The following is a 27019-nucleotide window of genomic DNA, read 5'->3' as shown; positions in this document are numbered from 1 at the left end:
AGGTTTTATTACATCTAATAGTTTGCTAAATATAAGTTCTCAATTATAAAATAATTAAACCCTGGATATAGATAATTTAATAATAAGAGTTTTTGAGTTAAGTTTGGGTGTCCAGCGGACTACCACTCGTTCAAAATGAACATTTTCGGTTTAACCGAGATGAATTCTCCGTTAATTTATGAACGCTTTGACAGCAGCTCGGATAAAATTGAGTGCTAATCGACCTGAGCTCAGGTTAATTTATAAATTTTATTTTAATAGCAAAGTTAATTTGCTATTATCTAATGCATCATCACCACTTCAAATGTTAATCCATTATTCACGATTGACCACCAGGGTTTCTTTGTTGTCGAATTGAAACTGATCGTTTCTTGTGCCAAAAGGTATCGTTTGTTCATCTGTCATCTTCGCTCACCAATACCAATTTCTAGGCACACATTTAAGCAAGTGCCATCGAAAGTCAAGAGGAGACCTTATATCAACAATGGCTGCAAAGTGCGTTGAGCGAAATCTTGTTTCTTGCAGATTGCAAATTGTCTGTGAAGTTTAAATCAATAGTGAAAAAGGCACCAACCTTGCGAAATCCCAGTACTTTTTGTCTGGTAACCGCCATTCGTGTGAAAAAAGACAAAAGTCTAGAACAACAAGCGGAAAAAAGCTAGGTAATTCAGGTTGAGATATCCAGTTTTTCTCGTTTCATCCATCAGGTTTGCAAACTTGGAAGAGTCCTGATTTTATGTGACGGTGTCGGTGTGTATGAGTGAAAGTAGTGATCTATGTTATGACTTTTGATTCGTGAAAAAAATTATCTCTGTTGGGATATCGGCAATCCAAAATTTCGTGATTTCAAAACTGGTCTTTCTCGTGCTACCTAAATCGTGAAATAGAGTTGAAACCTAAGAGGAAAATCGACATTGGCAATGTAAGTATTTGATTTACATCTTAGGCGATGAAATGTTGCAATAAAAAAGTGACCTATTTATGTTACTGAATTATAAAAAAACAACGAAAATGTGTATAAAATAAAAAAGTTTTTATAATTAGGTTTGGCTAACAATATTTCCAATTTAGAACAGCATAACGTACAATGTATGGAAAGATTAATAATTTAAGCATTAAGGTTTTGCTAATAGAATAACTATCATGTACTTGAAAAGTTTTTCATGCATTTAAAATACTTCTTAGATATACTTCTGTCCAATTGAGCTTTCAGTAACCTAGCATGCCTATGTCTCTCATAGGCCATATAGCCGGTTCTAGGACCCGTACAATGTTCTTTTCGGATCCAGGCCCGGAACGGAATTCAAGGAAACCTGTCCACGATCTGAAGACGCCATATGGCCTCTGAGAGACATGAAATAGACGCCAATCGCTATTTTCAATAGTGCTGATGTGTTTGAAATGTCCCTTTATGGGAACCGGTTCTGGATTCATGGTATCCTCCCAGATTCGGACAGTGTATGCCATGGCTTGTAATCGTAACTGCAGCAAACTATCTACGTCAGTTAGTTGTTTACAAAAATTAACATGTTTCATACAAATTAAAAAAGCTTAACAAATGAGATTTATAGCCACGATCTGTAGGAATATTGAAAATAGAATAGGTTTTTGGGGGAAATTCCCAAATTTGATAAAAAACAATATTGAAAAATAAGAAAGTTACAGCCATTTTAGTGAATTTTGCGTGGCTTAAAATGATGTAAACCTTGGAGGGATTAAGGGGACCCTACGCTGGAAAGTCGAAAAAATCGAACTTTATTTTTCTTTTATTCAATTTTGATTAGGTTTACACCTTAAGAAATGTCATGCCAAAAGGATTTTTCGATACCTGATCTCTTTGAAAAGTTACAGCAAAAATTATGGGATTACTTCAAAAAAAGTGCACCGTTGTACGAAACTTTAAGGAAACAAAAACTAGTAAAATCTTCGAGAAATGCCACATTTTTATTTCAGATTTGATTCTACAAAATTTTCCGCTTATGTTAATGCTAATTTTGTTTTGTAATGATCCGATCACGGAAAGTGGACGAAAAACGATCATACACGTAAGCCTTCTATTGCGGCGTGGAACAACTGTAATAGAATAAAACGCCGTTTCTGTAAAAAAAAATTTCTTTTTTGTTTAGGTTATCCAGTTAGTTGCATAGCGTGTAAAACTCTATGCTGGACCCTTTTGTGCTGTTATCATCAGAGTATCAGTGAGAGCTCAAACGCCAGTTCTACCTGACGAGACAGGCAATGTCGCCCAATAAAACACAGGTAGAGCCTCGAGCAAAGCCGGAACGCCTATGCCCGCAGGCGAATACATTTATTTACAACTAGCTGAGTGCCCGATCTTACTCGGGGCGCGTTTGTCTCACAGTCACTTGTACATCAATTATTGTAACCGAAATGCTTATAATGCAAAAAATATAACGCTTGTCTCTCTTTTGGACGTTCCTCCCCATTTGTCAGCTTCCCCTCTTTTGTCTACCCGGCCACTTGCACGTCTGTGTTTTTTTACGGAAATCTCTATAAAGCCGTATAAAGGAGAAACAAAGACATTTTTCCTATTTGCACCTTCCGCTTTTAACAATGGCCTGCAGACTCATAGGAAATGAATAGTATTGTTATTGTACTTTTCTGAACAAAGCTTTTAGTTTAGTATTGCATCCTATCCTAAAATCTGAAATACGCCATAGAAAGCTGATCATGAGAAAAACATGGTGTTCTCAGATCAACTCCACACTTTAAATGATTGCCCTTGTAACTCAAATAGAGTTGGCCAACAACACTTTGCACTAATGATCGTACACTTTTTATATGGATCACTTTGATTCGGTGCATAATTGACAAATCTACAGCTGCGAGCATTACAGTTTAGTGTTTCGTATTCTGATTTTTCCTGTTGTACGGCAAAATTGTTACATTCATGTGGGCGCACTCCGCCCTTCCTGTCAGCAACCTCCGGTCATCAGGTCCCCCTTTTGTCTCAACGTCACTTATGGGAGAACCGTGCAAACGTTTCGGACCTCACCCTGTTATGAACCCCCCCCCCACTTCAACCATCTCAGTACTGATTCCCTTATGTCAAGGAACATGTACCTCAAATTTGATAAAGAACGGTCAAGGCGTTTCGGAGTTATGGTCTCCCCCCTTATTAGCCCCATCTCTTTGTCAACCCCTGGTGAAGATTGCTTGATGTCAAAGAACAGGTGTGCCAAGTTTGGTAAAGAACGGTCAAGGCGTTTCGGAGTTATGGTGGAACATACATACAAACATACTCATGCTCACTTTTATATACAGTGTGGCACATATATATTCGAACAAAAACAAAGTCATATATTCTTTGTAAATAAAGCCTTTATTACGAATTTTAGTTTTAGAAGTTGTTTACCCATAGATACAGAACGCAAAAAACAATCGTTGCTCTATTGAATCTATTGCGGTACGCATGCAATGTCATCGCATATATTGTTGATAACTAACTTAAATTCATCCAAATTACGATATTTATAACCTTTGAGCTTCTGCTACATGTATCCCCATATACAAAAATCCAGAGGTTCAAATCAGGAGAACCCTGAGGCCATTCTTTTTTCAATATGAAATCCACCAGACTGGCCTTACACCACGTCTGCACAAGATTTGGAAGTGCGGGCAGCAGCGCTATCCTGTTGAAAGCAGTAATATTCTTCAACATACATTTCCTAAACGTCAGACATAAATTTTTGTGCTAAGACCATTTCTAGATAGCATTTTACATTAACTTTTACACCCTTTTCAATAAATACAAGAGAAAGTTTCCCTTTCTTTGAAATGCCTCCCCATACCATGACCGCAGATGTAGTTTGGTATCGTAGTACATTCCGTTTGTGCTTTGTAACGTCGATGATCGAAACCGACCACAACCGATCATTTTGAACATGATACGGGGTTTAAAGAACAAACAACTTCTCATCAGAAAAGATCACTTCGGAATCACCGTGCCGACGAAGCAGCAGTTTGCATCTTTCCTGCCGTTTTTGTTTTGTTACTTCCGTTAATTCATGAATTTTATGTTTTTTGAATGCTTTCACATCCAGATCCATTTTCAAAATTCGACCGCAACCGCTCTCGAACAACGTTTTTGACCTCTGCAGTGCGAACGCTTCGTTTTCTTCCAGTTTTTTACGGTTTTCAACAGATCCTGTCTCAATATTTTTTTTTTGAACCGATGGGTTTTTTTACAATTGATGGAGGAACGGTAGGGGAAAGTAAAGAAAATTTTTTGGGAAAGGAGGGGAAAGAGTGGAAAGGAAGGGGGGGAGGGGGGTAATAGGTAGCTACGCTTAACAAGTTGTCGTGACTCCTATCTTTTGTCCAATGCTAGAAGGTGCATGGGCCGAACCAAGCTATATTCCCCTTCCTTTCCACTCTTTCCGCTCCTTTCCCAAAAAAATTTCATTACTTTCCCCTACCGTCCCTCCATCAATTGTAAAAAAACCATCGTTTCAAAAAAAAAATATTAATATTAATGCCTGACCGTAATTCAATGTCAAAGACTAAAACACGAGTTTGGTCAAGATCCTGTCTCGACAAATCTTTTTACTGTATGCAAATGCTCTTATTATGCCAAGATGTTTGAGGTCACGAAAAATCGTGCTGCATGTAGCACCGTTTCGGGAGTTATTTATTATCAACGACCGTAACTCGAAGGTTCATCAGGTTTGTCGTGGATGGATCGTTAGGTTTTAATAAATTAACATTCAAATCTCCCATGTCTAAAATATTGAAAATACTCACATGACGATAGTTCAGAAATTACAACGAATAATTCATTTAAACTGGAAAAAAATAATACCATTTGAGATTTTGCACCAACGAAATATTTGAATGATTTATTTAGATGCAGCTTTAGGAAGAATTGAGTAATTTAAAGTTTAGTTGACATTCTGCAAAAGAGGTGTACGTACTAATAATAGCAAGAATTGACGTTAATGCAAAATTTCTACTGTAAGAATAGCATAGCACAGCTTAGTTTGACCGCCCCTTGAGTTGCCCGTGATTGATTTGGAACAGCTGAAATTGCACAAAGAACCAGCAGAATGATGCTTGGGAATATCATTCATCATTCTCAGTGTGCAACTTCTGGTGACCAAGTCTTTATAGTAGTCAGTAGCAAAGCTGGCCACGTCCATGCAGATCAATTAAGGAAGGGAAGGAATGTTAGTCGGGCACTTGCTGCTACTACAGATCGACACGCCACCGGAAGGAAGTTGTTGTTAGTTGAAAAGAATTCATCTGATATTACCGAGGTAGGTGGTGCGATCACTGTTATTTGAGCTCGCGTATGATTTGAGAACGTGCTTGGTTACGACGGTTTGAGGACGATGGTTTGGTATGTTTCCATTGCGAAATAGGGAGTAGTAATTCAAAGTATATTGTATATCAATTATGTATCAACATAATCAATGTGTTCAAATTACGCGTGCCCAGTCATTAGATACCGATGGACATTTGCTGCAAAGCGCGAAAGCCGTCATGAAACAAACATGACTACATATTTGACAATTATTATTTCGGAAACCTGGGGTGACATTGTGATTCTCGTTTCGAGTGATTTTGGTTCGTTTCGACCACGTTAAACGAATGGGCGAAACGAACCAAAATCACTCGAAACGAGAATCGCAATGTCACCCCTGGTCCCTGGTGACTGACTGCGCGAGTTACCTTTGGCATTCTTCGATCATGGATTTTAAGGATCATTATTTTTAAGGATTAGTAACGAACACAAGCGTGAAGTTAACTAATATGGATAGAATAAGATAATAACTTTCGTGAAATGTACCTACTATCAAAATTTAGAATAAATTTAAGTGGAGTCGGTTTACTCCACAATTGCAAAGTAATTCGCCTTGAAAAGTTATTTAAACTTGAGACTTATAGCTGTCGTTTTGGATAATTAGATCAGGATTTCATATGTTAAATACCGTGTAATAATTGGTAATACACGTAACCTGTCCAAAATATATGCCTGTCAAAAATATATGATTCATCCTATTCGATAATGGAAATTTAACGACCGAAGTTTGTAGCTAGTTGAATTCCATGAAACACACTCGTTGGTTTGACCAACGCAAACAAACATTCCGTTGCTTCGCACATTTTACAATTCAAAACCAGCAAAAAGACTACGATACGAAGCCGCTACGCTGACACAAATTCGTATTCGCAGCCGCACGACTATTTTATATTGGTCAACGTTTTGATATACCTGTGGATTTAATTCCAAATTCATGCATGCAAAGCCTACAATATTAACCTTTCGTTACTCGCGCTAACTTAGATTCATAGGCATACTAAAACAGAATAGAATTCACTCGAATACTAGCGCTACTTTGGGGAAAACTTATGAACATTTTTCAATCGATTGAAAAATCTCGGTCAGTAACTTTCTTTATTGCCGAAATCGAGATATTTCGGGATAAAGTTAACGTTCCACAGGCGTTGTACGAAATACAACAGCACAAGTAACCGTGTGCTAAAAAAGTATAAATACTAATGCCATGCTATTTTCATATTCATATTTTGATCATTACTTATTTGTATGAAACATGTCTTTTCCTAGGCTAATTAAAATATTGCAAATAAAATTCCAAAAATTTGTCAACATGTGAAGGTAAACGCACCTAGGATGCACGATAGACCTCGCCTACAAGGACTCAATTCAAGTCCCGGTTTGTAAACGCATCAATGCCAAGTGTGCCCAAGATAATTCGCAATAATCCTTAAAAACAACCGATGTCGAAAAATTGCGAAAAACAAACGATGCTAAATCGCCATACGAAACGACACTCAGTACCGGTTATATAAGACCAATCTGAATATTCGAAAATTCGAAACTAATGTAAACAATTTACCATTTTCTATAAATTTAATATTATGGTAATGGTCCACATGAACAGTCATGATTTGTCAATTTATATCGGAAAATACTATGCTGCTAATCGCATGCAAGTTTAACGGTGGCTCGAAAGCCATATGAAAAATTTGGGGAAACCATGGGAAAAATTTTAAAAACACACAAGGGTAATTACAAAGTATTACTTACGCAATGCTTGTTGTGCTATCTAACCAGCACTGGCTGTTAGTGATTCTTGAATTCATGAAGAATTGTAACATATATTACCTATAATTAATTCCACTATAACAAATATTACAATCTTTTTACTAATATACATCTTTCAATCAGTATTTATCTTTTTATTTCTTAAAGTGGATATTTTATTCATTGTAAAAACGATTATAGTAGCTATCGAAAGGCACTGCATTACTGAATAATACTTGATAGGACATTTCCCTCACCTTCTGGGGCAAACCTACAAGATTAAACGCTATATTTTTGTCATTTATTCGCTTTGCTATCAAATGTCCAGTTCACCAGATTTCGGTAACACATACTTCTTTTTGCTTTCTTACAGCACCGACTCACGGTTGTATTCCGGTGCAGGTTGGGAAATTTCCCGATGTCCTAGAGCAATCTCTCCGCACTACGCGTACTGTGCTGAGCAGAGTAGAATAATTCTGTTGCGGAGAGCAGCCTGCAAGAGCGCGAGAAACAATCGTGACACAGCACAGCAGCACCGTCGTCAGCGTGAGTAGTGTGAAAAATTGTTGTGTAAGTTCGAACGTGAAAAGCGGAAGGAAAATCTGGCAGGCATTCGTTAACCAGAGCCAAACTGTGCATTGTACGTGTCGTACATCGAAAAACTACAGTGATAGCATTCCGAGTCATCAGCCCAAGGGTGCAGAGGCGGTAGCATTAACTGATGCAGTGTTTTCTGGCCGAATTCGAAGGGGAAACCTCTTAACCCACGGAAAGGATAGAGGTCAATCGGTGACGGGAAGAAAAATAGCAGCTATTTTTAACAAGTTCGTTTAAACGCATTGTACCGCACTCTGAAAGAAAAGCTGACCGAATCCAAAACGGCAATTGGTGTGTGTTGTGTCCTGGTTTTCTTACAGAAAAACGTAAAGAAGGAAAGTTTGAGCACGAGAGAGTTTTTTCAACGTTTCCCTTTGATAATACACAGGGCTATGGCTGGATTTGGGATTGAAACTGGGCTAAAGGGTCAAGAAAGGAAAAGTACCCCGCCTCAATTCCTCTAGCCAAAGTCGCGTGTCATCAATTCTGTGACAGACAGTTTTTGCTGCGACAGAAGAAAATACGTAAACGTCAAAGGAAAAATCAATGATTTAGAATCGTTTTAGAAGTGCCCGGTGCTGGATTACGTTGGAGAATCTCTCGAAAAACATTTACGGCGTTGCTATTGTTAGTACTGTAGAAGTGTGATACAAGTGCTGGCCTCCAATCTGTATCATCTCTGAAAAGCTTTGTTGAAACATAGTTTAATGCAAAAATTAAAGTGCTGTAGTTAAAAAAATCCGTCGTTCTATCCAAATAAAAGTGTGTTGTTATATAAGAGCGTTCCCCGAAAGCTTTTTGCGGATTGTTGCAGAGCGGAAAGCTACTACTATAACCAACCAAACCGCAGGCGGTGTTAGCGATAACAACGAAGCGAAATAAGAACCTACCAGGGGGAGGTGTTTTTTCGTGTGTGGAAGTCGGTTGAAAGGCCGTGATTGCTGTGTATTTTGCTGAACGACCCAGGGAACTAGAAAAAGCCGCCAAGCTGGAGCGACTGCCAGAATACCTGCGCGACACCGTGGACTGGTTTATGGGGTAAGTAAAATTGATTGTTCAATTTAGGTAGTAAGAAAATGCTTCAATGCGTCTTGTGAGGACGTCTCGTGCAATACAGTGGTTGTTTTTAAATGTCATTGGGCTGGGAGAATTGGAAGCTTTCATCAGAGTAATAATGGGTGTTTTTTTTGTGTTGCTCACTTATGTTTGTTTGGTGTTGGCTGGCCGAGCTGCCAGATTGGTTTCTAAATTGTGCTTTGTATTGGCATAATATATACGGAAGGTTCAAGTATAATAACAAGTTGTTTGAATTAACATTGCCTTTTGTTTCTTCCAAAACTGTTAGAATGGCTGCCGTCCACGCACCCGATGTTCCGATATTTCGGATGGTTACATAGTATCTACCGTATATTATACATATAAGTAATCATATGATCAAGCCAGTGTTTTGTCGATTCATGTCGTTTTCACTAACACATTCCAACGTAGGATGTTTATGATGTTTATAGATAGTTAAATATCCTATGCTCAGCACCAAGGACCGACGAATTAGTCCTTTTAACAAATGCTCTCTCCGATGAGGTTTGCTCTTGTTTTTTTTTCATTGTGTGAATTCTCTTGTAGTCGAGAGAGCTAGAAAGATAACGAGAATGAGAATACTTGCTTCGTCCTGCTGTGCTATTTATATGATTGGCCTTTTAAATATCACGCGATGTTATTTTTGATGTTGCAAATGTGTGCTGCAAAGAATTATGTATACAAAAGTTTTTCACAAGTAACCAACCTGAGTAAACCATCACAGCAAAATCTTTCGTTTGGAGTTGAGAACAGCAATAAATGGTGGCGTTAAGCAGAATATGCTATTTCATGCAGTGTTCCTCATATCATACACATTCTATACTTTTTGGTGGGCGTAGCTGTGTCCTTTTCGTGTGCGCCTTTTTGTTCCCCAAAACTTAAGCATTTGTTGGTTTTGTAAGAAACACTACCTACTGTGCGATTTTTCTTTTTTGAAATTAGATTTTCGTAATTGCTGAAAACATAACAATTGTAACACTATGAAGCCCAATACTACAAATTAGGAAAGTGTAAACGTGACATTAAAAATTGGTGTGCACATAATATGCTTTTTGGTGCTTGGTGCTTTGGTGCTTTTTGATTTGGAAAGGGCAAAATAACAGGCTATTTGTTTAGCATTTTGCCATGACTCAAATTTGTTTACAATGCTGTTGATTGGAAAAATTTGTCAACATTTGTTCAACAATTACCGAGCAAAGTTGAAAACAAAATTTGATATCTTGATGTCACGGATTTTGATTACTCGGAGTGATATAATTTTGGTTGATATAGTGGTGGAAACATTGAAATTGATTGCCAAAATTCCACGCCGTGAATAAAGTTGAATTCTATTTTCTACTTTTTTCTATTAAAAATATCGAAAGGAATACTAATCTTGCTGTTATCCAATATTAATGGAAAAGTTGAAATAGTTTCTCTTTTAACACAAATGAAAGCAAATTCTGGTATATCATAAAGGTCATTTGGACTCGGTAACATTAACAACGGTAACATGAAAAAAGGCAGATAAAAAGTTTTATTTATTATTTGGTGCTTGATTTGTTTGCAAGTTTTTGTTGGCTAGAAATTGTTGATTAAGCTTTTAATTTCACAAAGTTCAGGAATTGAAGTTGGTTACAGCTGACAGCGTATCGCTGGTTTTCTTTTATCACAATCCCACTTTAATCCATACCAACCAACATCGAACATTTGTCGATCAGCACGAACGGCACGAGATTGCATTCCATCGGAATGTCCCGTGCAAAAGCATCGCCTCTCGGTATCGCATCATCGGTATGCATCAGGATATGTAATGGAATTCCTGTGCAATATCTAGGTTAGTTACTTGAACCATCGAATGGTGGCAATAGTGCTTGGACGGCCGCAGTATTGGAAGTACGTGCCTCGTCGTGACCGAAGCCTTTTCTTCTCTCTCTCTTTTCACGTGTCGCACCGGCTGTCGAACTCGTCTGCCTGCCAGTCACATTCTCGCGCAAAGTGATAAATATTTCAGACTGCAGCAAGCTTTGCGTATTACTTTTGAAACAATCTTTGCAGAAATTGTGTCGCTGGGGGGAAATTGAAAATTCTGCCACTGAAATTATATTAGACGCTTTTCATTATTCAATTTCTCAACCGAGGGATTGTAGTGATGTCAGAGAGAAAAAAAATTATCCTTACGATTTACATTGAATCTAAAATGAAATGAGGATGGATCTAACTATAGATAAATGTCGAAACCATATTCAAGTCATTCAATGATCAAATAACGGATTTGAATCCAACTTTTCTTCAGGTTGGGTTGGATTTTTCCTATGGGGACAAGATGGATTCAAATCCGGTTATAGTTGGCTCCCATTATAGCTTGGTTTGATTCGCGGATCCTCTAGCCTGGGTAAAGAACAACGTTATACAAACCTAATAAGTGTTGCTTCAATTGGTTGCCTAATTTTGTACTCTTTCCATTCCACATCTTGCCTCTCCTGAGATACTATCAATTACTTTCTTCTACTGTTCCCTTCGACTATAACAAAGCATAATTTTCATATTTCAAAAATTTGTTAAATTTGCGTAGAAATTGATTTTGCTTCAGTTTTACAAAAATTGCAAAATATGGATGTTTTCGAAAAAATTGTCGAATTTCAAAGATTTTTCAAAAAAATCAGAAAAAGTGTCTATAAATTCTTTAGAAGATTTTTGGACATACAATTAAGGCTAAGCAAGGCTTCTTCTTTCTGCGTAACTTTTTTTTCTGAAAATGCACCTAATTTTCTACTCAACAGTATGGAAAACGGCATACATGGTTCCTGTTCATGAAAAGGAGAATTGGAATGTTGGAGAAATAGTGGGCATAGCGTAGGGCAGAGGTTTATAAAAAGAATGGCGTTAATTATAAAGTTAGTCAGTAGCCTTCGAGTAGCGTACGAATAAACATGTTAATAAGAATTTCCAGAACTATCGTCTACAGGAGAAATGTGAATATCTAACTATCGGGGTATCTTCGCACTAAGCTCAATTTTAATTCTGTTTGAGCTCTTTCTGTATACACCTGTATTGCCATTCTTCAAAGGCAGTACATCGTGGACGATCGGATCAACACAGTTTTATGTCTTAGCGGTCCACGACAATCAATCTTCTGACTCTCACAGCCTACGTGATAAAAAGCTTCGGCGACCGGCCGCAGACGGATAACGTTTACACGGACCTATCCGCTGTCTACGATAAACTGAATCATCAAATCGTAATCACCAAAATTGGGTAAACTCGGAATCGGAGGCCTGTTGCTACGATGGTTCAATTCATATTCAATTCATTCATCTCAATTCATCTCTTCGATCGCCATCCAGAAGTTAATGTCGAGAGTTTTAGTTTAAGATCTCTCGCTGCTTTGCTCTAGAATCCCGCAAGAGAGTCATCTTGGATCTTTGATCTTCCTTCAACGATGTCCATTTCGTGATTAAATGTCTATGACTCTCATTTGCTGACAATTTTAATCTGTATGCAAAAGTAGAGAATTCGTCTGATGCCGCGGTTCTGTAAGAGCAGTTATCGAGTTCCACGAAACGGTGCATACATTCTCCAGGAAATCAAACCTCTCGTCTTTGACTACACGCCATCAGACGTGCCTTTACGCCGCGAAAACTGTATCAAGGGCTTCAGGATACTGCTCGATGATAAACAACACATCGCATTTATTGTCGACACGGCCTGCAGGACCCTTAAATTTATTATGCGCATCACCAAGAACATCCACGACATCTATTGTCTGAAAGCTCTCTACTGTGCACTAATCCGCTTCAAACTTGAGTTCCGCGCTCCAGTGTGAAGTCCCTACTACCAAAATTGAGGTGATCGAATCGAGCCAGTGCAGCGCAGAATCATCCGTTTCGCTCTACGGAGATTGTTTTGGAACGACCCCTCTCAGCTGCCTAGTCCACAGTGAAGCCCACAGCAAGCGCGACTTCCGCTGATAATACGCCGCCAAATCTCACGGCTGTCCGCCGGCACCGGTGAGCTTAGGTAGACAAATTCGTCAACCACCACGAATTCCTTGCCTTCATCGTTTCACTACTGGCCTAGCGGCGTCAGTCGGTCTCGGTACTGCTGGTCTGTATGTACTGTGTTTTGGACGTTACCTTTAACTCGGTCAAGACTTGTCTGTTTCGCACTTCAGTCTGGTGTACTGTTCAGATACCGCCATAGATGTTTACCAACATTGTTCATGCAACCGGTAAAGCAGACGAATTGACTTTCTTTCATAGCAGCCGAGAGCCGGGTAGATTTTGTGTATCAAGAATTCCTTTCCGTTGTACTCGGTCCTGGGCTGCTCATCGCCAATTCGTTACGCGTTTTGACACACGCAAGTCGGCTCTAACCGGGCCGAGACATCTAGCACATTGGGCCCCTTTATTCCTGGTGCCGGTGGGATTCTCGAAGGGAACGGATTTCACTGCACAGTCGTTCGGCATCCTGGCGACGTGGCCGGCCCACAATAGTCTCCCAGCTTTCGTCAGGTGTACGATGGAAATCTCCAAGTAGTGTCTGCCACTCGTGGTTCATACGCTTACGCCACTCTCCGCTATCCGTACTCTTCGTGCTATCTGTACTGCACCAAAAATAGTCCGCAACACCTTTAGTTCAAATACGGCAAATGTACGTAAATGTCTGTAAGCAAAGGTACAGTCCCAAGCCGTAGAGGACTACCGATCTAATTAGCGTTTTGTACATCGTCAGCTTTGTGCTGCGGCGTATGCTCCTTGATCAAAGCGTCTTACGGAGGGAAAAGTAGGCTCGATTTCCAGCATGAATGCGTCGATGAATCTCCTTACTCGTATTATTGTCGGCGATGACCAGAGATCCCAAATATACAAATTCATCAACCACTTTCAGTTCGTCGCCGTCACTTTTGGTGGGACGCAACGTTGCTTTCTCTGGAGCCTCTTTCTACCATAAATTTGGTTTTTGACGCATTGATTTGTAACCCTATCCTCCTAGCCTTCGTTTTTAGTCTGGCGTAGATTGCATCTGCCGTTCCAAGATTTCTTGTAATGATGTCGAGGTCGTCTGCGAAGGCTAGGAGTTGGCTACTCTTGCTGAAGATCGTTTCTCTCGTTTCGATGCTCGCTCGCCGGATCACATCTTCAATTGATATTGATAACATACAGGATACTCTATGCCCTTGTCGCAACCCTTTGCGCGATTCGAAGGACTCGAGAGTGTCTTCGAGACTTGTACGTAGCACATCACTCGCTCCAGGTTAGCTTTGCGTGCCGTGTCAGTTTGTTCGTAAAATCGTACTCGTGCAGTATCTGCCTTTTGTAGAGCCATTTTTGTAGAGTTCTTCCGGGAGTCGGTCCTTTCCGGCGGCTTTATTGTTCTTCAGCTGAACGATTTCTCGCGTGGTCTCTTCGAGATCGGAAACCGATACGCTGTTTTCTTATGAGGCACTCCTAGGTTAACTTCCGTTGCGTCTCCTTGTGCTATATCGCCTTTGAGATGCTCATCGAAGAACTGCTTCCACCTGTCGACCACCTCGCGCTCGTTTGTGATTAGATCCCCTCTCTCGTCGCTAAACATGTCAGCTCTAGGTGTGTAGCTCTTACGAGTTTGGTTCAGCTTTTCGTTAAACTTGCGCATGTCTTTAGCCCAGAATAGTTGTTCCAGCTCCTCACGATCTCTTTCCTCTTTCTGGCGGTTTTTCCTTCTCAGGACCGAGGTCAACTCATTCTGCTCTCGTCGATACTTGGCCAAATTCTTTCTTGTGGATATGATCATTTTTTCTCTATTGCTTGTTGGCATTTCCCGTCAGGCCAATGATTTCTTGCGCTCAAGGTTTCCTCACCAGCACTGCGGTTGCGACTCCGTTGACGGTCGAGCGTATCATACTCCATCCGTTTTCGAGGGTCGAAGCATCTAGCCCCACAGAGAAGGCAGAGCTGCATCCAGTACGCGTGCGTAGTTTTCGACAATTTGCGGGTTGTTTAATTGCCCAAAGTTTAACCGAGGAGGCCGGCTTTATCGCGAGGTAGAAACCGTCGTTAGTTTTGAGCGCACATGTATTGCTACTAGGTAATGGTCCTAGTCGATATCCACACCTCGTAGGGAGCGTACGTTGGTGATGTTCAAGAAAAACCTGCCCTTCATGAGAATATGGTCGATTTGGTTCGAAGTTTGTTGGTCAGATGGCTTTGTGTATATTTTTGTGGGGAAAGAATATGCTTTTGATCACCAAGCCTCGGGAAGCGGAAAAGTTGATCGTTATCGTTCGTGTCGGTGTGCAGGCTATGGGGCCCGATCACCGGTATATTCATTGCTTAACTGCCGACCTGGGCGTATCCCCGATGACAATCTTGATGTCCCGTGGCGAGCAGCTATCGTACGTAGTTTTGAACGCTTCCTTCTTGTCGTTGGGTTTACCTCCGTGTGAACAATGCGCATTTATGATGGTGTAGTTGAAGAAACGGCCTTTTATCCTCAGCATTCGCATCCTCTCGTTGATCGCTGGATTTTGCCCATCACTATGAAGCCCGTTCCCAGCTGGTCGCTCCACCGTTCTGGTAAAATTAAGCTTTGCTGCTACGGATCCTCCACACCTCGCTTTTGTGACAAATCTCCTGCAGTGCCACGATGCCAAACTTTCGGGGTTTCAACTGACCCAGGTAATAGATACCAAGTTTTCATTCCATGTCCTTATTTCGTCGCCTAGTTCCAAGCCGAATGTTCCGAGTAGAATTTTCTTGATTCTCTTTAGTGTTTTGTTTTTATATAGGTAGCCGTACTAGGGCCCACGCTACCGAGTCTCGTGATGGAGCTGCCATCTTATAATGTCGAAACAGCAGACGAATTGACTGGATTTATTGACAGATGTGAGATTCGAACGAATTCGAAGGATCACCCGAAATCCGCACACAGCACTGTGCACCATGCGTCATAGATTTAATCAATGTCATCAATTTCCTGGGGATGCCGTCCTTGTTCATGATTTTTCATAACCCTTATTGGTCGACGGTATCACACGCAGCTTTGAAATCAACGCACAAATGGTACGTGGGGACTACGTATTCACGGTCTTTTTGGAGAATCTCCCTTTTTAGGTTAGATATCTTCCAATTCGCAACCGGTTGGACGCGAAGCAATGAACGTAGCGTACAGCTAGTTTATAGTAAATTAGTTAAAAGTTAAAACATAAAAAAACACATTCTTTCAACTCTGAAACAAGTCGACTTTCCACTTTCGATTTGGTTAAAACCTATCGATTGAAAGTTTGAAAATTCTTAACCGATCAAAAAATGTGTAGTTTCATTTAGCGTAATAATCAATAAATCAAATATTCATTATTTTGAAACTAATTGATTAGGTTGCATTTTGCTCATACATATTTGAACAATTAAAGCGAAATAGGGTATCATAGTTCCGTTCGCGTGGAGTGCAACTGTTGACTCGGTGGCGCATAACTAGCAGTGCTAATGCGTGTTAATATATTTATGCGACAGTGTATAAATTTAATGACTTAGTTTATATTTCTCCTATAATCTTGAAATCGCTGGCATGGTTACCACCTGATGTGCTTTGCCGAAGTTACATTTTGGTTGGCGAGAATGCCAAGGTTTTGTATGCGATAAATATGCTCGACAGGAGAGTAAATCTTGGCATGTGTTAGAGAATCTTGCCTTGATTAATGGTGTTGCTGATCTCGAGCCTCATCAAGTAATGATTTATCGTGAGCACTGTTTATGATTTATTCTCATTTTTGGGTGACAGTTAAACATTTACTTTGTATGTTTCTGTGAAGTGGAGCAAAGTGTATAACTGTATTACCTGATCAGCAATAAATGTTGATTTTTCATTAGCACAAATCTTCCACCAGCGCCCATTATTTTGCTACGATTAGCCTAACGAAATGTATAAAATTTAATTTTACGTGTATCCACCAGTTTGATTCTCTTCTCAATCTGAGTCTATATTGAAACTCATTTAGCGTTCAATATTGGAAAAATACTGATGGCAGTGTTTACTGCTCTGTGATAACGTGATGGCAAGGAGAGCCAGAAAAAAAAAATCGATGAAAAGTAGCTGCCACGATATCAGTGAACTGCTTTAGGACAATGTAAACATTGCAATCATGCTTTAGTGCTGTAAATATGCATAGCAGGCACCTATAATTCAGGCTGAACGAAAATTAAATAGGTCAAAGCTGGGTTTCGTTTAATCATTCCTTGTTTTGCAGCTGGCCGCTAAGGGTTGAACCAGAATAGAATGAAAACGTTGAAGCCTTATAGTAAATTTTTAAGATTGCCGTAATATCCATCGGTAAACAAACCGCCATAGCTAATGGCCTTTGGCCAATCACTTTTGCAACTGTATCACATGCGTATCAAAGTTGAACCGAACCTGGTCAGGCGTGCCGCCGATGACGTCAATGTGTGTATTGCCAGTTGACGCCAGGAACGGATTGCTCGTGTCTATACATATGTAGCTTTCGTCGTTTCATAAGCTTGCCGCAATGTCGGAAACTGCCGTAGCGAAAGGACCTTGACCGACGGTGGCACACGCTGGTGGCGCTGGTATGACATGGTGACTCATCTCGTCAAGTAAGCATCGTAAAAAGTTTTAATACATGCCACAAATCAACCCATACCCGGATCCGCCCATACCACATCGCACCGTATCAACGTCAACCCATCGCCGCTAAGTGAAATGTGCGGAAATGTATGAAATCACGACATCCCTAACCGTTGCGTTGGCTGGCGAAGGGAAAGGTGATTGTTGCTGATGGATACGTGTTAATATCAATCTTGCATCAAAATTTATTATCCGTGTCCTATGGCAAAGTCGGCCAGCGTTACAAGTGTGTTCGCTTTTTTGGCATGGCAGTGCTGGTGAAAAGCGACTTTTCTCGCAAAAGAAAAGTGCGTCAGCGTCATACAATACATTTCTGCATAGATGCAATGGTATGTAGTAGTTTTAGGTACAGATCTCTAGTGACGTTTAGGAGAATCAATAAACGATGATAATAAAATAATAAATTGTCCACTTTTGGATGAGTTACTATGGGCTTCGTTATTCGGATGCAAAGATTCCTTTAATGATACTGTTTGTATTCATACCTACGACCTCGAAGCTGCTTGCTCAGGTACCAGTCAAGCATTGCCCTAATATTTATCGTAAAAAAGTGTAAATTTTTCAAGTAAGCACGAAGGCGCTATACTTTCATTCATTTATCAATATACATAACTCGAATGATGAATTATGGAGCAGAATTGTCTATATAGGGGTTTCCAGCCAAATTTAACTCATAATAACAGGCTTCGGTTAACGTCAGATTAAGAACCCGTAATCTAAAAAATTGGGAGTTCTAATTAGCTCTAAAACTATATTTCAATTTGAGCTTGAGCCACGAAATAGTCGCCTGTCAGCTTCTCTTGGTATCCTCGTAAACTTCAAATTTCCTGCTTTTTCGATAAACACTAAAACTTTTAAATGCATGAAAACAGTTGGCTGTAGCACTTCTTTTCACTGATACGGGTCTTCCATTCTTCAATAACCATTTTTGGAATTTCGAAATCGTCACTTTTTGAGGTATTGAAACTACTCAAAACATTGTATTTTAAATAGAAACAGTAGATAAATCCTAAAAGTACTTCTCACTAATGCTTTTTTAACGACAATCTTCAAAAATTTTCGCGATTAAAAAGTTTTAACCATGTATGCATATTATAAACAAACTTTTATGTCATAATTATAAATTTGATAGCACGCTAAAACCTTAAACGAAATCAGCATCCGCCAGAGTAAAAACAGTTGCATCGACTGACGTATTACTATCGTGAAATGCGAATAAAGAAAACTGAATGTCAGAGAGGGGTTGCCACTGTTGGGGTAAAATGGTACAAGTAACTTATCTTAGGATAACAATAATTGGTTAATAAACAGACGATTGTGGCAAGAAAAATTATATTAAAACTTTATGCCATAAAATCAGTATACGTTAGCTTTTACGACTTTTCTCCATGTTCCGTTGAAATCGTAAATCACACTACAACATTTGCGATGAATCTCTCTGTCCGTACCAACGTTTCCAAACGGAGCGAAATTATGTATGCAGTTTGGGCAAACTTTGACAACTAACCGACAATATTCGTACTTTCATGGAATAAATTTTTGCTGCTGTGCGCTGCCTGAAAGTGGCTAATGGGAAAGCATTTCCATTTGCTGCAGAGTATGGGCAGGGTGTCACAAAAGTGGTGATGGTGGTGATGATGGTAGAAGCGGGAAGCCATCGGCAGCAGATTGCAAATCCAATTTTTCCATTTATCGTATTTTTCATTTTCCCTGAATTCGCTGCAACGAGCGAGAGAGACCGGTCGGTCGCAGGCAACCTCGAACGAAACAGCCCATGGGCTGCCTGCTACCGGAGAAACTGCGCTTAGATTTTTGCTGGATATGGTCCGATAGGTATATAACCTGCAATCGTGTGGTTTTTCGTGTTATGGTTTTTCCCCACGAGTAGCAGCGTTTCTGCGGGGATTTGTCTATTTTTGTGTATGAAATAATACTCGTCGTGATCGATTATGTAGAGAACTTGAAAATTACTGTATATACTATGGTTTGCTATCAAGAAATTGATATTTTCGTTACATGTTAGCATGGCACTGTTCTAGTCTGTTTTACTGAACGATACATCACGTGAACCTGAGCTTGAATACTACGAGCAGGTCAGTTCAGGTATGCTTCAGTTTGTGCTCTTTATGTGGAACAGCAACGTCAATCTAATTCTGTAATCGTGTCGTAAATTCGTAATACGAATATCAAAACTAAGATCAAAAGGCATCGGAAACTAAGGAAAAATTGTGTTACCTTTTATGTAGCTTCTCGCGTTAATTAAACTTACGATTAAATCTATACTCTGTACAGTACCTGTAACTCTGTTTGAATAGATTTTCTTGTCGTACAACTCAATTACAACTAGAGTGAAGAATTCTACGCTTATATACTAATTGATTACTGCTATTGATGTAAATACGCAAATCAATTTGTTTATGTGAATCTGCGCAAATGTCGTATTTATCGTAGTTTTCATTCCCGTTGCATTATTTTCACAATGCTGCAAATTAGTAGATTCTCCTCCTTTCAAGCACAATGGTAACAACGCCGTCTTGGCATAATCCTATTTCGATTCTAAAATCACTTTTGCTGCAAGTTTAGGTTGGTTGAAACAGTATAGTTGATGCTTTCGCTAAACACTATACAGAATTTGCTTATCTCACGCCGGGACCTGGGTTCAAATCCCAACCCCGCAGGAGTCACGAATGACCCAAGCTGGTTAAAGTGACTATAATCTAACAAAAAAAAAAAAAGAATTTGCTTATATGAAACGTGTTTGTTGTTTAGTTTTTAGACAGTTTTGCCTTGGAAAACCTAACCACAGCACTCGGGAATCTTATGCAAATGCATATTTATTGTCGTCTAACAATGCACAGCCAAATGCTATATCTTGTTGATAATGTGATACAAAAATAGTAGCGGGCCCAAACGGATACCTTGCGGATCTTCATAATATTTTACAATAAATTTACCATAAGTTTCAATGTTCACAATAAAAATTGTTGTAGTTTGTAGATGCATTGTACTACAAAACTTAGTGTAATATTTTTTACGGGATAGCATTACGAAGCGAATCGCGCTTAATCGGCTATTATCTTATCTATACCTATAAAGAAGGATTTCTGTCTGTCTGTCTGTCTGTCTGTCCGTATGTTCCTTATAGAATCGAAAACTACTGAACCAATCGGCAAGAAAATATGCATGTAGAGGTTTTTTGGGGCCAGGAAAGGTTTTAGTGATGGTTAGAAACCCCTCCCCCCACTAAGAGGGGGGGCTCCCATACAAATGAAACACAAATTTCTGCATAACTCGATAACTAATCAAGCAAATAGAACAAAATTTGGCATGTGAGTGTTTTCGGTGACAAAAATTTATTCTATGGTAAATTGAGACCCCTCCCCTCTTTATAAGGGGAATTATAACTCCTCTCCTCTTTAAAAGGGGGGCTTCCATACAAATTTCCTCATAACTCGAGAACTAATCAAGCAAATGGAACCAAATTTGGCATGCGAAGGTTTTCGAGGGCAAGAATATTTTCTATAGTAAATTAGGACCCCTCCCCACTTTAAAAGGGGGGCTCCCGTACCAAAGAAACACAATTTTCCTCATAACTCGAGAAGTAATTAAGCAAATGGAACCAAATTTGGCATGTGGGTGTTTTTGGAGACAAAAATTTTTTCTATGATGAATTGGGACCCCTCCCCACTTTAGGAAGGGGGGCTCCTATACAAATGAAATGCAAATTTCCTCATAACTCGAGAATTAATCAAGCAAATGGAACCAAATTTAGCATGTGGAGGTTTCTGGAGGCAAAAATATTTTCTATGATGAATTAGGACCCCTCCCAACTTTAAGAGGGGGTGCTTCTACACAAATGAAATACAAATTTCCTCAGAATTCGAGAACTAATCAAGCAAATGGAACCATGTTTGGCATGTGGGTGTTTTTGGAGGCAACCATTTTTTCTATGATGAATTAGGACCCCTTACCTTTTTAAGAGGGGGGGGGGCTCTCATACAAACGAAATACAAATTTCCTCATAACTCTAGAACCAATCAAGCAAATGGAACCAAATTTATCATGTCGGTGTTTTTGTAGGCAAGAATATTTTCTATGGTATATTTTCCCCACTTTAAGAGGGGGGGGGGGGCTCCTATACAAATGAAAAACAAATTTCTTCATAACTCGAGAACTAATCAAGCAAATGGAACCAAATTTGACATGTAAGTGGTTTTGGGCGCAAGATTTTTTTCTATGGTGAATTGAGACCCCTCTCTTCTTTAGAAAGCGAGTTATGGCAAATCTCCCCTTTAAGAGGGTGGGCTTCCATACAAATGAAATGCAAATTTCCTTATAACTTGAGAACTAATCAAGCAAATGGAACCAAATTTGGCATGTGGGAGATTTTGGAGTCTTGAATTTATTTTACGATAGTTAGAGACCTCTCACCCCTGTGGTAGGGGGATAAGGACTCTCATACAAATAAAACAGAAATTTTTGCGAAACTCAAAAACTAATCGAACTCGAGAAATTCGAGACTCTTCCATAAAACATTAGTCAATACAAGACCACAAAAACTATCTATAGTAACACTAGATCATTCAGGACGAGACGGTCGCGAGTGTTGCCGGTGACCCGCCGTCGGAAGCGCCGCCCACTGGGGGGCTTGCAAAACTAGAGATTGTGACAAAGATCATCCGAGATTCATGATTTATGTACAACACAGGTTAATTTGTGGCAATACGAAGTTTGTCGGGTCAGCTAGTACAATATAAAAAAAATGGATTTCTGTCTGTTTGTCGGGATGTTCCTTATAGAATCTAAAACTACTGAACCAATCGGCGTGAAAAGTTGCATGTAAAGGTTTTTGGGGCCAGGAAAGGTTTTAGTGATGGTTAGAGACCCCTCCCGCACTAAGAGGGGGGGGGGGCTCCCATACAAATGAGACACAAATTTCTGCATAACTCGAGAACTAATCAAGCAAATAGAACAAAATTTGGCATGTGGGAGTTTTAGGTGACAAGAATTTATTCAATGGTAAATTGGGACCCCTCCCCTCTTTAAAAGGGGAATTATGATTCCTCTCCCCTTTAAGAGGGGGGCTTCCATCATACAAATGAAATACAAATTTCCTCATAACTCGAGAACTAATCAAGCAAATAGAACCAAATTTGGCATGTGGAGGTTTCTGGAGGCAAAAATATTTTCTATGATGAATTAGGACCCCTCCCAACTTTAAGAGGGGGTGCTTCTACACAAATGAAATACAAATTTCCTCAGAATTCGAGAACTAATCAAGCAAATGGAACCATGTTTGGCATGTGGGTGTTTTTGGAGGCAACCATTTTTTCTATGATGAATTAGGACCCCTTACCTTTTTAAGAGGGGGGGGGGGCTCTCATACAAACGAAATACAAATTTCCTCATAACTCTAGAACTAATCAAGCAAATGGAACCAAATTTATCATGTGGGTGTTTTTGTAGGCAAGAATATTTTCTATGGTATATTTTCCCCACTTTAAGAGGGGGGGGCTCCTATACAAATGAAAAACAAATTTCTTCATAACTCGAGAACTAATCAAGCAAATGGAACCAAATTTGACATGTAAGTGGTTTTGGACGCAAGATTTTTTTCTATGGTGAATTGAGACCCCTCTCTTCTTTAGAAAGCGAGTTATGGCCCATCTCCCCTTTAAGAGGGTGGACTTCCATACAAATGAAATGCAAATTTCCTTATAACTTGAGAACTAATCAAGCAAATGGAACCAAATTTGGCATGTGGGAGATTTTGGAGTCTTGAATTTATTTTACGATAGTTAGAGACCTCTCACCCCTGTGGTAGGGGGATAAGGACTCTCATACAAATAAAACAGAAATTTTTGCGAAACTCAAAAACTAATCGAACTCGAGAAATTCGAGACTCTTCCATAAAACATTAGTCAATACAAGACCACAAAAACTATCTATAGTAACACTAGATCATTCAGGACGAGACGGTCGCGAGTGTTGCCGGTGACCCGCCGTCGGAAGCGCCGCCCACTGGGGGGCTTGCAAAACTAGAGATTGTGACAAAGATCATCCGAGATTCATGATTTATGTACAACACAGGTTAATTTGTGGCAATACGAAGTTTGTCGGGTCAGCTAGTACAATATAAAAAAAAATGGATTTCTGTCTGTTTGTCGGGATGTTCCTTATAGAATCTAAAACTACTGAACCAATCGGCGTGAAAAGTTGCATGTAAAGGTTTTTGGGGCCAGGAAAGGTTTTAGTGATGGTTAGAGACCCCTCCCGCACTAAGAGGGGGGGGGGGGCTCCCATACAAATGAGACACAAATTTCTGCATAACTCGAGAACTAATCAAGCAAATAGAACAAAATTTGGCATGTGGGAGTTTTTGGTGACAAGAATTTATTCTATGGTAAATTGGGACCCCTCCCCTCTTTAAAAGGGGAATTATGATTCCTCTCCCCTTTAAGAGGGGGGCTTCCATCATACAAATGACATACAAATTTCCTCATAACTCGAGAACTAATCAAGCAAATGGAACCAAATTTGACATGTGAAGGTTTTTGAGGGCAAGAATATTTTCTATGATGAATTAGGATCCCTCCCCACTTTAAGAGGGGGGCTCCAGTACCAATGAAATACAAATTTCCTCATAACTCTAGAACTAATCAAGCAAATGGAACCAAATTAAGCATGTGGGTGTTTTTGTAGGTAAGAATATTTTCTATGGTGAATTAGGACCCCTTCCCGCTTTAGGAGGGGGGGCTCCTATACAATTGAAAAACCAATTTCCTCATAAATCGAGAATTATTTTTTTTTCTATGGTAAATTGAGACCCCTCTCCTCTTTAGAAAGCGAGTTATGACTCATCTCCCTTTTAAGAGGGTGGGCTTCCATACAAATGAAATGCAAATTTCCTCTTATCTCGAGAACTAATCAAGCAAATGGAACCAAATTTTGGAGTCCTGAATTTATTTTATAACCCCTGTGGCAGGGGGATATGGACTCTCATACAAATAAAACAGAAATTTTTGCGAAACTCAAAAACTAATCGAACTCGAGAAATTCGAGACTCTTCATTAAAACATTAGTCAATAAAAAGACCACAAAAACTATCTATAGTAACACTAGATCATTCAGGACGAGACGGTCGCGAGTGTTGCCGGCGACCCGCCGTCGGAAGCGCCGCCCACTGGGGGGAGGCAACTTCTCGCAGAAATCACTATTGCGACAGCGAGTAAGGAGAGGAACGCGAAATGTTACTTTCCACAAAAAAGTTTTCAGTGAAATGGTACATAAGCAGCAAATCAGCGTATCTGGCATTCTATACTGCACATTGTTGTATATTAGCTTTTAGACTGCATTGGTGTTGTAAATTGGCATCCAAAATTGTATTCAAATTCTTCGTGTCGGTAATTAGCTGTAAATTAGCATTGTTAGCACTATAAGAAGGTTATCAGTAAAGTAGCTGTATATTTTGCCAAAATAGCATTTAAGGCGACTTAAATGCTTATTGGCCTACATTTGAATAGCATTGGTGATGCTTATTGGTTGCCTGGGATGCTTTCATAGTTACGTAACTGCCAAAATGAATCATCTAAGGTTGAACTCCTCAGAAACTTGCAAAACTCGAGATTGTGACAAAAATCATCCGAGATTCATGATTTATGTACAACACAGGTTAATTTGTGGCAATACGAAGTTTGTCGGGTCAGCTAGTTGTATATAAATACGTATTTAGTCGAGTCGTAACGCTTATAATTATTCCTAATCGCCTCTCAAATAGTGCGGATATGCCAATTTTGCGTATCAAATACGATTTATTAGTATGTATATCTGTACGTAATGCTGATTTCTATCTTTTATCTATACCTATAAAAATGGATTTCTGTATGTCTGTATGTATGTTCCTTATACACTCGAGTCTTTTTTACACGGTTTGTTTTTTTCGATTACTCAAGAACGGTGCAATTTAGGGCCCATTTACAAAATACGTGACGAATGTCGGGCCTCTCCCAAACGTATTGAGAAATAAATGAATGGTCCCTAAATAGCCCCGTTCTCAATATTCGTAAAAACAAACCGTGTAAAAAAAGTACTTGAGTGTAGAATCGAAAACTACTGAATCGATCGGCGTGAAAATTTGCATGTACGGGTTTTTGGGGCCAGGCAAGGTTCTTATGATGGTTAGAAACCCCTCCCCCCACTAAGAGGGGGGGGGGCTCCAATACAAATGAAATTTTGCTTGACAGGATTTTTTAATATCTCAACTCGTTGAAAACTTACGGCAAATATTGCGGAGTCACCTCAAGGGAAGTCCATTGCTGTACGAAACTTTGAACGCGTTTTCTCCAAAACCATGTTTCTTTAGCTGGCGGCTCGTGAATCTCAGAATCTAGTGAACCGATTTGGCTGAGTTTTTTTTTCAGTATGTAAAAATTAATTATTTAATTTGTTACGTAGCCGTTTTTTGATATCTCAATTTTTCAATTTTTATGAGCAAAAGCCAATTTAAAAATTGGCGATTTTTGATGAAAAAACTCCTTTTTTTTGGAAAAGTTGCCGCCATTTTGGTAATTTTTCGAATTTTCAAAAACTGATACGTAACAATTTAGGTATTATCCTAAAGCTTGCTGCTCCTAATCAGGTGATAAATTTCATACGAAATGCATCACCTGATTGGGATAAATGCCGACAGTAGTTGAGGTGGCTCATCAAACTTTGATAGCTCACTGATACTTCATGGCATAAATTAAAAGAGGACACACCACAATAGATCAAAATAATGGTCGCCGTGGTAAGTCCCCAACACGGAAAAAAAACCTAAAGCTTCAAAATCATCCTTGAAATCCGTTCTACGATACTCCATTGGTTCGTACCGCCAGCATGGAACTATTTTTTAGAGGGCATTCACGCACCCACCTGCCACCAGCGTAATAATCACTATTCTGGTATCCAAAAAAAAAAAAAACAAAATATATCTTCAAATATACCGTAACCAATAACCCCCAACACTTTTTATTCTATAATTCTAGCATCTGAAAAAAATTTACGAAAATATATTATTTTTCGTCTTCCAAAGTAGGGTTCCCCCTTAACTCAACTCGTACACTCATTTTTCGACTTTTTCAGGCTGTAGAGCCCAAAGACAATTGATTTTATAAAAAAATTAAACTCATATCCTACAAATTATTTTTTTGCCCCCTGATTTTTCAAGCCAATTTCCACGGGGCGGGGGGTGACAAAAACTTTGAAAATGATTTGCAATGGCCTAATAATATGCTAATATTGGTGAAAAAATATTCAAAAATTTTTTTTGTCAAGCCACCTTAAGATATGCTATTTAAGGAGGCTGAATAATAGTGTGATTATAGTTTATGGCAAATACAACTCGAATCCAAACTTAGAAAGTGTGTTTCTTGAGAATGAGACAATATCGTTTATATATATAAAATGAAAACGAACCGATCTTAAATGAGAGCCTTGAGGAACATTAGAAGTGAATTGAATGGAATTTAACTCATGTCCGTAGAATTTCATTATTGTTGTCGATTACCCTAATATGATTTGTATCAGCTAAAAAACTGATTACTCCGTTAAATTAAGAAAATTTTGACAACTACTATTTACCATTTACTATACATAAGATTCATCTTCTGCAGTACCATAGCTAAATCAGTTGAT

General features: G+C 39.3%; 1 protein-coding gene across 3 annotated transcripts in view; it reads left to right on the top strand.

Moving 5' to 3' along the window:
* Positions 1–484: 484 nt before the first annotated feature.
* LOC128738844 (MOB kinase activator-like 2) overlaps positions 485–27019 on the top strand; it is a 220039-nt gene continuing 193504 nt past the window's right edge. The window contains exons 1-2 of one of the 3 annotated variants that reach the window (XM_053834271.1): positions 485–662; positions 7443–8704. Coding sequence is in view for 1 of the 3 variants with exons in the window: in XM_053834278.1 (XP_053690253.1) it covers positions 8700–8704 (5 nt within the window). In the remaining 2 variants the exon portion in view is untranslated. Of the gene's footprint in view, positions 923–7442; positions 8705–27019 lie in introns of all 3 variants that reach the window. The other 2 variants (XM_053834270.1, XM_053834278.1) reach the window with 2 other exon arrangements.

This window comes from Sabethes cyaneus, chromosome 2 (assembly GCF_943734655.1).
Source record: "Sabethes cyaneus chromosome 2, idSabCyanKW18_F2, whole genome shotgun sequence".
Classification (NCBI taxonomy): domain Eukaryota; kingdom Metazoa; phylum Arthropoda; class Insecta; order Diptera; family Culicidae; genus Sabethes; species Sabethes cyaneus.
The sequence above is the reverse complement of the archived record's forward strand: the minus strand, read 5'-3'. Positions and strand labels throughout refer to the sequence as shown.